At 44.3% G+C, this 14,094-nt stretch overlaps 1 protein-coding gene across 1 annotated transcript; it reads right to left on the bottom strand.

The window, feature by feature from the left end:
• Positions 1-366: 366 nt before the first annotated feature.
• LOC123054788 (rhomboid-like protein 14, mitochondrial) lies at positions 367-3,771 on the bottom strand. The gene is made up of 2 exons (XM_044478636.1): positions 3,349-3,771; positions 367-1,235 (listed from the first exon to the last, which is right to left on the bottom strand). The coding sequence occupies exons 1-2, from the start codon at positions 3,598-3,600 to the stop codon at positions 459-461; spliced, it is 1,029 nt and encodes a 342-aa protein (XP_044334571.1). The 5' UTR covers positions 3,601-3,771; the 3' UTR covers positions 367-458.
• Positions 3,772-14,094: the final 10,323 nt, after the last annotated feature.

Genomic DNA, 14,094 nt, shown 5'->3' on the forward strand with positions numbered 1-14,094 from the left:
TTTTTTTTGCCTTTCCGGTTACGCACTCACGGTTTCAGCCACTGCTGCGCCCTCCTGAAACTAAAAAGTTTTTTTAGCAATGTTTACAGCCCTGGAAAAAATATGTAATTCACCCGCATTTCATTTCAGTATTCATCTTTGGAAGGAAGCAGGAGGCGCGAGGGTAGATAGTGTGTATGGTGCGGTGTTTCAACTCTATAACCGTTCTGGTGATGTTGTGAGAGGTCTTTACACCTTTTGCTGCCATCACCATTGGCGTACTCTCGAAAAATGAATAAATGTGTTGGACATCAAAGTACCCGGGCCTTCAAATGGTAAAATATTCAAAAATGTAAAGCAATCCTCGCAATGAGTGGATTGAGCATAGAATCCTGGGCAAATGACAGTTTATATTCAAGGAAGAAGTATCTTTAGCACTATTGGAATTTATACTGGTAATGGTGATCTACATTATGGCCTCATCTGTCAAACCTTTGCAGCCTCCTACGGCGTATCTCATCAACCGAGAGGTCACTGCTTCCCCCATCCTGGAGATGCTGTCTGTTGGGAAAAACACGATCCTCACGCATGCTGTTGCACATCTCACAGATATCTACCGAAGGCGAGTTGTCAAAAGTGCAGGCCGCGCATCTCCACATGCCTCTGCCGCTCTCTCTTGCTGCGCGGCGCCCAACTCTGCCCCCCTGACGACGACCAGGCCTCAGGAGCCTCTGAGCGAATTTCACCGGCCAACTTACAACATTTGCAATGCCCGAGATCAGAAGAGAAAGCGGGTCCGGCCCGGAGTATGATCGCTTTATCCAAAGATAGGCTAGACCAGCAAGAATCCCGCTAAGATGGCCAATGAAGGACGTCCCGGGAATGAAGGCCTGTATGAGGAGCAGTTCAGCCCACGCAGCATACTTTGCTGGAATGACCATCCCATGCAGGAAGACATAATCATCTGACCAGGCATTCAGCACAATCTTCATACCAAACAGCACCCCGGAGAATCCAACGGCATATTGATCGTAATACGCAGTCTCATTGCCGAGAAGGAGTAGACCTTTGGACAAGAGCAGTGTGAAGCCCTGAGACAGGCCAAGCAAGGCAGTGACCATAGAAGCAAACTCAACACTGCCCATTGATGTTTCAAGCTGTATGCCCTTCCACAAGAGAGACGTCATGTTGTAGAAGAAGTGGGTTTCACTCAGGTGGTAGAAAGCTGACAGGAAGAAGCGCGTCAGGTCGCCGTACTGCAACATGTTCACAACTGTTAAACTCAAGATGAGAGATACTGAAAAAATCAATCTAATGTACACTGATTACTCTGCACTACAACATTTTAGAGCACATGATGTGCACTCTGCTAGATATTTTTGAAAGCAATAATCCTTATGGAAAGGCCAACAAATCATTCTGAATCAGCCAAAGCTTGCATTTTACTAGATATAGGGGTGTAAGGGGCACCATCAGGCCATAAAACTCACACATACATGTCACCTAGGTCCACGAATAATACCCTACGGAAAGAGCGACAAATCATTGTGAAACCAGCAGAGCCTGCATTTACTGGATAAATAGAGTTGAAAAGGGCACAATAAGAGCAACTCTAGCAGGGCCTTCAAAATGATTTTAGAGTGCACTGTAAAAGTTTTTAAAGGCTCAAGAGCAAGTTTGCAGATTCAGAAACCGTAAAACACAGCCTTTACATTTCTTGGGCCCATTTTTCAGCAGGGCTGACCTTTTCTCCTTTCTTTCCTCCCCTCCACCGTCACTCACTCCACATTGTCTTCCTCAAAATTCCCCTTGGCTCACCAGTGGCGGCGGCATGCACGCAAGGGCTTGGGTAGGACATGAAAATTTTGTCGCGCCAAAAAAACACTAGGATGCAGCGCATTGTAACCCACAGCCACTAAATATGACCATGTGGCACATGGACCAAATTTGACTCATAGGATTGCTAACTACATCTATCAAATGATAGTGAAAAATGTCCAATGACATGTAAAAAAAAATCTTCGCCTACGAAATCATATAAAATTTCTTAGTTAACTAATATTGTGATCATAATCACTCACACATCAGAGATAGTACATATGCTAATCTATAATTATATGGACCCAAGTTATAAGTCTGCTCCAGCTCATGGAATATGGTCGAATGTGGCACTAAATGTCCAACGGCTGTGAATATTTTCTTGAAATAAAAGAAGATAGTAGTGCTTTTCTACTGATTTAAAATGTTCCTCATAACCATTTCTACATTTTAGGGGCTAATGACTATTAGAAGAAGTATGCGGTAAGGTACAAGAACTCGCAGAGCAAAACCACAAGTAGGCCAAGTACCAAAACAAAACCAACCAAGCAAACTGAACAAAAACAAAACTACGCTGCGCTACATAATAGAAGAAAGAAAGCAAAACAACCCAAAAATAGAAAACAGAGCCAAGCAGAGCAGACTACAGATCAGGAGGCCTAGAACGCAGACTTATAACTTAGGGACCAAAGGTGAGACATCAGCACAGTTGCATTTTAGGAATATTTGATCTGGATATATCATAGGATATCATAGTTCAAGACAGTGAGCCAGGTGATACTCTTTCCCCTCTGCCTTGATGCAAAATTATCCTGTCTCAGCTAGCCTGGTCGGAGATTAGGAACTGGTGACACCCAACTAGTGTTTAGTGCATTTGTAAACACAAGTTAAGGTTCAAATAGTCTTAAGGGTGGCATAGAATAAAATGCAGCCAGGGTTCTTCATCTTGTCAGCATCTTCCAGTTACACTCGGCTACTGGAGAACAGCAGAATTAACCCTAGGCATTTTAAAGGGGTCCATTAGAGGTCCAATCCCTGTTAAGTTGCCATCACTAATCAGCTGCAAGGAAGACATCGAGGTCACAAACTCCACCGTGTCAGGAAGGGTGTTATTTTCTATAAATTCATGTTCTTAAGGTAGCTGCATAGGAGATTCTGTCCTTTTAACTAGTTATTACATTTGGAACGGTCTTTCTACCAGTGATTTTGTAAATTATGTCTAAAAATGCAATTTAGTCCTTTCAATGCTTGGGACTGCAGCTCTTCTTCATCTCATCTAGCACCCAGTCCCCCACCTACACACTAGCCTACCCACTTCCGCCACTCCACCCCACCTTTTACACTACAAACCCTAAGCAAAATACTACCGGAAACCACCGCCAATAGATCCGCATCCTGTTCGACAAAGGATAATCAGTACTCGGAACATATCGCGTTCCTAAACTTCTCAATCCCTAGATTATAACAGAAAACAAATGTTGGTTTTCCATGTGCGATACGATTTCTTCTACCAGCGCAACATGACTCGGCCATAATCCACAGTGTGCGTACCTGGATGATGAGGTGCGGGTTGAAGGCGACGCGGGAGAGCGGCGGGAGGAACGCGTCGAGGGCGCCCGGGCGGAGGTACACCAGCGCGTTGGCGGCGATGAGCGCCGCCGTCACGGGCGGGCGGCTGGCGCCGGCGCGGCCGTACTCGAGAATCACCTGCAGGGCCAGAAGCGGCAGCATCCCGCTCGACGGGCCGCTGCCCCAGCCGACGCCGGCGCCCCGTCGCCGGCCACCGCTCATGCCCGCCCCCATCCCCTGAAACTGGGGGACCGCCAACCGAATACTGACTGGCACCGAGGAGGCAGGACGCACGCAACTCGCTGCCCCCAATTCCTTCCCTATTCTTTTCTTCTCTCTGGCGCTCGAAATCTCTAGTTTTCTTTTGTTTCTGGATGGATGTGTTTCTTTCTTCGGTCGCAAGCATGCCGCGAAACTTCCAGATGACTCCGGAGCAATGTTTCGCCTCGTCATGACAATCATTTTGCTAATAGTTTTGTTCTGTTTAATAATAATAAGTTCATTTAAACTAGTAAAGTTTCGATTGATAACTTTGTACTAAATTTAGTATAAAGTAATACTAAGATTGAAACACTTATTTGGGGATGGAAGAAGTAGTACACCGGCGAGAACTGCTTGCTAAAGAGGGAAACCGGACAAAAATCTGGACAAAGCAACTACGCCTAGCTAAAATAGGTCACCAACATCATAAGACGTACAAAAATACTGGAGAAACTAAACATGACTGAGCAAAGCACATCACAGCCCATTGCGGTGTCATTGTACGTCATCCATGGCACTCGCGACCCAATGGCTTCGGCTTCGCTGCAACCACACAGGAGCACCCGCATCAGCATGTCCGCCACAATCATATTCTTAAACCTAGTCGACACCAGAGAGAGAAGGCATATCTGAAGAGAGGCGAACATGTGTCTCTCCGATCTCGAGAGGAGGACAAACAAGGCTTGTCCGATGCACTTCTCATGTCAAGTGTGCTTCTGCTGCCCTCCACTGTCATGCCACAACAAACAAGGCGTCATCAAGCATCGTTCTCGCCATCTCAATAAGTGTCCGGTTTTTTCTCTCAACAACTCTATTTTATTAAGGTGTGCACGTAGTCGAGAACTCATGTGAAATCCCTTCTTCGCCGAGAAAGGTATCCACATTGGCGTTCTTGAACTCCGTTTCGTTGTCACTGTGAACCTTCTTGATCTTCACTTTAAATTGATTTTGGGCCTTTCTAGCGAAGTTCTTGAAGATCTTTTGGACCTGCAATTTATCATCAAGAAAGAACACCCACGTAAATCTCGAAAAGTCATCGACAATGACTAAGCCGAACGAGTTACCACCGAGACTTTTGTAGGCATTGGGACCAAAAAGATTCATATGAAGTAGCTCGAGCGGTCTTCTCGTGGTCATAATATTTTTCACGGGATGACTTCCTCCAACTTGTTTTCCTGCTTGACAAGCACTACAAAATCTATCCTTATCAAATATAACATCTTTAACACCAAGGATATGATCACCTCTAATAAGCTTGTCAAAATTCCGCATGCCCACGTGACCTAACCTTCCACTAAAAAAAGACACTTCCATGATGATACGTGTTTGTCACAGTAGGTCATGTTTTCTGTCATGCATGTACATTCATGACAAATTTATGACAGAATCAAAATAGTCATACATGTGCTGTCGTAGAAGTGTTCCATGACATTACCAAAATTATCATCACGGAAGTGTCCACTTACATAACAATAAATCACGCGTCATAGAAGTGCTTTCGTCAAGGGTGACCGACACGTGGCATCCACCGTAACGGGACGCCGTTAAGCTATCGGGTCCGGTTTTGGATCCGATAACCCGTTAACAGTCCGGACCAATGGAAATTTTCCACGTGTAAAATTCTCATTGGCTGAAGGAAACACGTGTCTGCTCAACGTTCGGACAGATGTCATCCACTCATTGGACTGGAAGCGCCTATGATATGTCGACATGTGGCATGGCCCAACAGAGGCCCATTCCGGTGAAAAGGTCGGGCCTGTCAAAATAAGCGGGCCGGCCCATTGGCGGCCTACTTGAGTCAGGCCCATTTACAAGTACAACCCATACAAGTTACACAGAATCGACCCATCGAAGGCCCATTCTAGATTCGACAATTTCCAGCCCATCGTCCGTTTAAGCCTGTTAATGGCCCGCTGTGTTTTTGGGCCCAATTGCGGCCCGAGCTTTTTTCGGCCTGTTAGCAGCCCATCGTCAGTTCCAGCCCGTTAACGGCCCGAAACGTCTTTCGGCCTTTTCTTGGCCCATTCTGCAGTTGGGCCAATTCTAGCCCGCTGTGACTTTAGGCGTGTCCTCAGCCCATTCGGTAAATGGGCCAACTCTTAGCCCATTTTGTCTCTCGGCCTGTTAAGAGCCCGCACAACAGTTGGGCCTTTGACTTTAGGTCCATTAGGGGCCCACGTTCCACAGGGCATCATTTCAGCCCAACGCGACTTTCGGCCTGTCAAAAGTCTAGTTTGCAAATTGGGTCTCCTCTGGCCCATAACACTTTTGCCCTCTTACTGGCCCGTAAAGTAAAAGGGCCGAGATAATTGACATTTTATTTCGGCCTGCTAAAGGCCCGTATGCCATTTCCATTTATTCGACCCTATCGAGCTTTTGGTCTGTTGACGGCCTGCTAAGAGCCGTTGTTACGATGGGTCCATTTGGGATCCACTTAATATTATTTTGACCAGCCCAATTAAGGCCCGCTTTGACTGCACATATTTGTTCGTTTGTATGGCGTCCAGGAAATGTTTGGGCGTGTTGGCCCCCGTTTCAACGATATAGCATATTCAAGAAATATCCTACTTTATATTATCGCCTCTAAAAAACATACACTATACAATAAAAAGCATAAAAACATAGAATAATCCTACACCATACAATAAAGAAATTACAACCGAATATACCCACTGGGCATTATAGTTCGGCACTAGTGATTATAAAGCGTACACGAACATCACATTACATACACTAGACAAATAAAGCTCATACATCATGGACACGCATCAACAGAACTTACCATTTGAACTATAATCTCTTCAGAAAAAAATGATTGGCCAGATTCAGATAGCACAAATTTCAGTCTGCAAAATCTCCAATTCCTTCGTGGTTACCTCAGTGTCTTGTTTCCTTTTTTGACTCCTGCATCTAATACCTGCATGTCCAGTCTCAACTTGTTGATTGTACGTTGAGAATCATGTACACATTGTCTTGCCACCTCTAGTTGATGCTCGAGAACATCGACACGTTCCAATTCCAATCCATAATCATTCGGTAACGGCCATGCCGCATCGCTCGTAGATCTTTGTGTTGATGTCACTTCATCCTGAAATGTTTCTGTAAGTGTACATGACTAGGGCAAAAATATAGTTACAATAGTGAAGCGAGCAAGACAAACTATTTTGTACATGGCAAAACAGGACTAACAATAATGTTACACGTATGAAGCATAAGCAGGTGATATTTTAATTTTTTTAAAAAGGTAGTTTGTGAAGCCTACATACAGAAATCTCTCTTAGCTCACCAGAGGAGCATGATGTTGGGGCCCAATCCAAAACACAAACAAGTTACAAATTTAGATAGCACGTTGCGTATAAGTAAGCAAGCTGTTAGCCATTCTGTAGCTCAATTAAAGTCTTAGGGAGCTTAATGAACAGCAGAGGGATTCATACAAACCTACTACAGCAGGCAAAACTATGCAATTATTAGCCTAGTATAAACTAAATTGTGAGCCTCATGCAATAATAGTTGGTCAATAGACTTCAAAGCTTCATGCACACTTCGCCAGAGTAATTAAGTGGTAAGGCCTTTAATTATGTCAACTAATAATTATACAAGTACCCAACATCAGGCATCATTGTTTGGGCATCTCATTAACTAAGGACAAATAAAGCAATTGAAAAGAGAAAATTAACTATGCCTGAAACAAACAAGGAATTGAACTGTTGAGTTGGATACAGTGACTTACCTTAAGTGGTTGAACAGGCTAATCGCAGCTCATACTTCTCTTGCAAGGCTCCTTCCTAACATCTTGTACTTGGAAATACTCAATCTTATCTTCATTGCACCCCCTCTGCAAGGTGACACAAACTAGTTACTCGTCTCCTTGAAAGATAAATATGCATACTTTCTAGTATGTGAACAACACAAAATGATGAGATTATAACAAAACAATACCACATAATGAAACATGCCACATCTCTTGCACTTCCACACAATGAAATGAGCATTTACTATGTCTGCACTATGTAAAAACTAGGCATACCTTCGAACTGGATCTCCAGGTACTCTTGGAGAGCCTACTTTAGTATACAACCAAACCTTTATGTCACCTATGAGTTAGACAAGGCCCCACTACAGCAACCTTTAATGTTTAAATCGTTGACAAGCTCTGTTAGAGTGTTAGGTCAAGAACAACAAGTAATCAAAGCAAACCGTCCTAGTATGGCTGGCTGATGCAAACAATAGTTGAACAGATGTGTGAGCAAATCTTACATATCAAGAAAAGAAGCAAACAAGGAGGCTTAAAGACCATCACTTGACTGACCAGATTTGAGGGGCATTTAAACATCATGTGTAACGTATGAACTAACATAAACATTGCATATTCCAGATTCTACAATGGAATGCACATGTATTAGGTTATGCCATGTATGATGATGCCTAAATGCACACTATAGCAGGCAGGAGTGATTCATCATTGCACGCACAATTGAATTGTAGGTTAAGGGCTAGTTCAATTCGCCTTTTCAGGGCTTATTATCAAAATACGCCATAAAAGATGTAAAGAAGTCATTTTTGAGTTATGGGCTTGGGCTTAACTTATTTCGCTTTGGAGGGGGTGTTTCGGGTAGAAGCTCACTAAAAATTGAAGGGAAGGGGAATAGTGAAATGACCCTGTTGTCTGCCTATATTACACTCAAAATGCAACTGCTCACGCCCGCGTCACACCTGACCCTCAAGTAAAAACAAATACGCAAGTGTTCATTGCCCTGCCCTATTGCATCTCCTCTCCCCTTTCCCTCTACCTCGATCCCCTGCCTGCAACCCTAGGGTTCCTTGATACGTCTCTGTCGTATCTACTTTTCCAAACACTTTTGCCCTTGTTTTGGACTCTAACTTGCATGATTTGAATGGAACTAACCCGGACTGACGCTGTTTTCAACAGAATTGCTATGGTGTTATTTATGTGTAGAAACAAACATTCTCGAAATGACCTGAAACTTCACGGAACAACTTTTTGGAAATAATAAAAAATCCTTGCAAAAGATGAAGGCCAGGGGGCCACCACCTGTCCACGAGGGTGGGGGGCGCGCCTGCCCCCCTAGGGCGCGCCCCCTACCTCATGGGCCCCTGGAGCTCCTTCGACCTCAACTCCAACTCTATATATTTGGTTTCGGGGAAAAAAAGTCAAGGAGAAGTATTCATCGCGTTTTACGATATGGAGCGGCCGCCAAGCCCTAAAACCTCTCGGGAGGGCTGATCTGGACTCCGTTCGGGGCTCCGGAGAGGGGAACCCGTCGCCATCGTCATCATCAACCATCCTCCATCATCAATTTCATGATGCTCACCGCCGTGCGTGAGTAATTCCATCGTAGGCTTGCTAGACGGTGATGGGTTGGATGAGATTTATCATGTAATCGAGTTAGCTTTGTTAGGGTTTGATCCCTAGTATCCACTATGTTCTGAGATTGATGTTGCTATGACTTTGCGATGCTTAATGCTTGTCACTAGGGCCCGAGTGCCATGATTTCAGATCTGAACCTATTATGTTTTCATCAATATATGAGAGTTCTTGATCCTATCTTGCAAGTCTATACTCACCTATTATGTGTTATGATCCGTTAACCCCGAAGTGACAATAATCGAGATACTTACCGGTGATGACCGTAGTTTGAGGAGTTCATGTATTCACTATGTGCTAATGCTTTGTTCTGGTACTCTATTAAAAGGAGGCCTTAATATCCCTTAGTTTCCATTAGGACCCCGCTGCCACGGGAGGGTAGGACAAAAGATGTCATGCAAGTTCTTTTCCATAAGCACGTATGACTATATTCGGAATACATGCCTACATTACATTGATGAATTGGAGCTAGTTCTGTGTCACCCTAGGTTATGACTGTTACATGATGAACCGCATCCGGCATAATTCTCAATCACCGATCCATTGCCTATGAGCTTTCCATATATTGTTCTTCGCTTATTTACTTTTTTGTTGCTATTGCTATCATCACTACAAAATACCAAAAACACTACTTTTACTACTGTTACCTTTTGCTACCGTTACCACTACTATCATATTACTTTGCTATTAAATACTTTGTTGCAGATATTAAGTTTCCAGGTGTGGTTGAATTGACAACTCAGCTGCTAATACTTGATAATATTCTTTGGCTCCCCTTGTGTCGAATCAATAAATTTGGGTTGAATACTCTACCCTCAAAAACTGTTGCGATCCCCTATACTTGTGGGTTATCATTCCTCCAGCGAGTCATCGCCTCTGGTCTCATCTGGCATGGTCCTCGACGATGCTCTGTCCAGCTAGGCTACATGGCCGGCAGGTAGGGGCAAATCTCCCTGACTGCTCCTCCCTCTGACGCCGCCCCTCATTCTCATGGTCTCCAGCAGCTGCTCCACTGTGGTCTGTCCAATGCACTACTCCGGCGGGCGCCGCACAACTATGGTTGATGCCACACTGCAGCAGAAGGCACCTTATTCCCACTCCCCCCTCCAAGGCCGTGGCCTTGAGGTGCTGTTGAAGGATGAGCTCATCCAACATGGTGAGGATCTCCTCTGATTTTTTTTCCAAATCATTCTGATCCACTATACGATGAATTGTTATGAGTTGCTTATGCTGCTGCTATATGATGCATTACTATGAGCTGCTCCTGCTGCTGCTATATGATGAATTGCTATGAGCTGCTGCTATATGATGAATTGCTATGAGCTGCTGCTGCCATATGATGAGTTGCTATAAGCTACTCCTGCCGCTGCTATATGATGAATTGCTATGAGCTGCTTCTGCTGCTATATGATGAATTGCTATGAGCTGCTCCTGCTGCTGCTATATGATGAATTGCTATGAGCTGCTGCTGGTATATGATGAATTGCACACTGTTGCTGCTGTATGATGAGTTGCTATGAGCTGCTGCTGCTATATGATGCTTTCAGCTGGTGCTGCTATATGATAATAACCAACCACTTGGACCATCGAATTTTAATAAATAATTGTTCTTCATTTAAATGTGAGCCATGCGTTCTTCGTTTAAATTAGGCAATGGGATCTCTGTGGAAGAAATTTACCAAAGTAGATTGTGCCAAGTAGATGGCATCTTTGTACTTGCATTTTGAACAAATAGTGATGGTCTGTTTTCCTATCATATTAATTACTGCACTGGGTTCAATTTGTGATGTTTGCAAGTCAAATTATTTTTCATATGGGAAGAAAAATGAAAAAATATAATGCAATCTAGATTTTTCATTGATCATACCAAAGATAAGCTGAAAAGGAAGGCAATGAAAAGAACTGGTTGGCTTGTTACCTGGAGCTTATATTCACAGGTACTTGTTTTCTTAGGATAACTCGTAATAACTATCCCTAAGAAACTTGGCCAATAGAACTGACATACAAATAACATGTCACGATGATTGCAATGGAGGAGTGACCTACCATAGCACATTGTATAGGCTCACTGCTACCTCTCCTTTTTTGCGATGTTCCATGAAATTGCAACATACATCTTGTACTTTTTCATTGTGTAATCCTATCTGCAAGTTGACACGGCTAATTTCAGACATCTCTACATGATAATACATTGCATATCCCTTGCGCATACTTAAACCACCTATTAATGATTGTGTGCGTAGCATAAACTAGCCATGACTGTGTGTGCTGGACTAGCAGGCACTCTAAGGAAGCCTAATGTAGTGCACTGGAATTCCTACATGCCACCTGTCATGGGTTTGTCACGGCAGATGTCCTTGTGAAAGGACTTAGTCGTGGAGCCATCGCTATGGGTTAGCTTTAAGGGGTTAAACCGGACAAAGGGACACGGGGAATTTTATACTAGTTCGGCCCCTTCGAGGAAGGTAAAAGCCTACGTCTAGTTGTGATTGGTATTGCTAGGGTTTCGAAGGCCAGGGAGTGAATCCGCTTTGTCTGGCTCTCGAGTTGTTGTCTGTTGTCCTGAACCGCCGCTGGGTCGTCCCCTTATATACATGGGCGACGCCCGTCGGTTTACAGAGTCCCAAGACCGGCTCATAAACGTGTCCGGTTCGGTCTCCACTCTTTCTATCTTACAATACAAGTTTCATACAATTGCCGGTTCACGGCTACGGGCCTTAAACTGGTTCTGGGCCCTAGACCTTTCCTCTTCTGTCTACATGGGCTTCAAGCATAATCAACTACGGATGAAGTTAACCCGGCCTTTCCTGGCCGGTTTACGCCCAGTAGTAATATCCCCAACATTAGGCCCCAGATTGATTTGAACAGGTTCATGCCAATCCTTAGTAAAAACTTCGTCTTCAACATCTTCTCATAATTTGGTAAACCGCCGTGACATCATCTCCTCGGATCGTGGTAAACCGTCGTGACGTCATCTATTTAAAAACTGTGTATGACACATCTTCATTAATGGGTCTCTGACAATCGAGGCGATAGCTCTGCCTCACTTCCAAATTTCTGGCCCCTCGATTTTCGCGCCTCACACTTATCCCTTGCCTTTATAAATAGGACCGGGGGGTCATTTTCACCTTTTCCCCCTCGTGCCTCTTCGCGTCGTCTTCCTTGCGCTGTCCAGCCTCTGGAGCTCCACCGCCACCATCGACCGTCGCCTTCGCTCCGACCCTAGCCGCTGCATCACCCTGAACGCACCAGAATACTGCGGCGCCTTTCCGCTTCCTCACCAGCTCCGGTAAGTTCTCTATTTTTTTGCCATAGATCTGTTCTAGGGTTTCGACATTCTTCGCAGTTCTTCTGAAGTTCATCAGTGCTTCAGTGTTGTTCTTCCCTGTTCTGCCTTTAGTCTATGATGGACACTTCGTGCTTGACGTATCCCTTGCCGTAGCTAACCTTCCATTGTCATCACAAACCCTTATGCGCAAAGAACTGATCTAGTCCTTCATAAATTGCTTCGGTTTTGCACCCCTTCTAGATCCAATTATTTTTGCTTTTCTGTCTTATCTTAGATCCGAAAATTTTATATGTCACTGTGAGATCTGTTTCTATGTCCTTGTGAGATCTGTTTCTCCTTGCACCAACATAGGCGGTTTTAACCTTGTATAAGCAGTCTACGCCATTAGCCCTCTGATAAACCGGAGGAGCATTTTACCTTCATAATTATGCTCCGGTTTAACAGTGTCTAAGTAATCCTGTGCTAGTATTACCTTTTTCCCTTATTGCATTAATCTCCGGTTTACACCATTTCGCATATCAGTATGTTTCTTACTCCCTTGTCTCTTGCATATAATCATGCATAATTTATAAACCGACCTTTCATTTTCAGCTTGTTTTGTTTCGCAATGGCCAAACAATTCACTGCCTGCAACTAGGCTCGCTCCCGGGTTACTGAGACTCAGTTGAATGAGATGGTTAGCATCGGCTCCCTGCCTAAGAAAACTGAAATCAAATGGCGAGTTCCAGGAACAGAAAATCCTCCAACCCCAAGGCAAGGCGAGGTGATGGTCTTTGTTGACCATATAGGCCGTGGCTTCAAACCGCCAGGGTCAAATTTTTATCGAGATGTGCTTGCCAGCTTCCAACTTCATCCGCAAGATATTGGTCCCAACTCGGTTTCCATTTTATGCAACTTCCAGGTCTTCTGTGAAGTATATTTACAAGAAGAACCAACTGCAGAACTGTTCCGGGATTTCTTTCACTTAAACCGGTGCACGGAGTTTGTAAATGGCCCGAACACATAACTTGGTGGTGTCTCGATTCAAAAGCAGAAAGAAGTTGAATTTTCTCATGCCAAACATCATAGCGACCCAAAGGAATGGAATCAAACTTGGTTTTATTGCAGAGACACTTCCCCTGAAGATGAAAATCCCCTCCCCGGCTTTCGTGAACACAGACTATCCAATACTCACCCCATGCCTCAACGCCCGAGCTCTTCAGAAAGGGCGAAATACGCTCCTCAACTCACCAAACTCCGGGCCTTTATGGCAAACAGTTTAACAGGCGTGGACTTTGTGCGCTGTTGGATATCCTGGAGTATCTTGCCGCTAAGCCGGCATCCCGGTTTAATGTGTGAATATACCAGTGAGGTTGACGACCCTCAACGCCATTGCAACATCCAATTATCTGAGGAAGAAGTCACTGAAGGTGTAAAGAAGATTCTGAATGAGTCAGAACTGATATGTAGTCAAACCGGTCTGAGTCCCTTCTATGCCAAGAACAAACCGCCTGCTGTAAGCATTATACTTCCTCTTCATCTCTAATATCTTTAACTTATGCAACCTGTAACCCTTCTTCTTTATATGTAGGGTGATGACCCCTTCTGGAAAAGGAAAACCGTAGAGAAAGCGGCAAAGCCGACTGGAGATAAAGCGGTCAAGCCATCCCGCCCAAAGACCAAAGTTGTAAAACGGACGTCAAAACGGAAAACGGCTGACCGGATTAATATGGAGCTTGATGATGATACTGATGATCCAGAAGTTGAGGTAGAACTTGACTCACTTGGCTCTCTTTTCATGCATCTCATTAAC

The sequence above is a fragment of the Triticum aestivum genome, chromosome 1A (assembly GCF_018294505.1).
Source record: "Triticum aestivum cultivar Chinese Spring chromosome 1A, IWGSC CS RefSeq v2.1, whole genome shotgun sequence".
Lineage (NCBI taxonomy): Eukaryota > Viridiplantae > Streptophyta > Magnoliopsida > Poales > Poaceae > Triticum > Triticum aestivum.

Bases quoted from the DNA above. Each gene is read 5' to 3' on its own strand.
- LOC123054788 (XM_044478636.1), bottom strand. From the start codon at position 3,600: ATGGGGGCGGGCATGAGCGGTGGCCGGCGACGGGGCGCCGGCGTCGGC. The intron at 1,236-3,348 runs GTACGCACACTG...AACATGTTGCAG, and splicing joins ACCCGCACCTCATCATCCAG to TACGGCGACCTGACGCGCTT.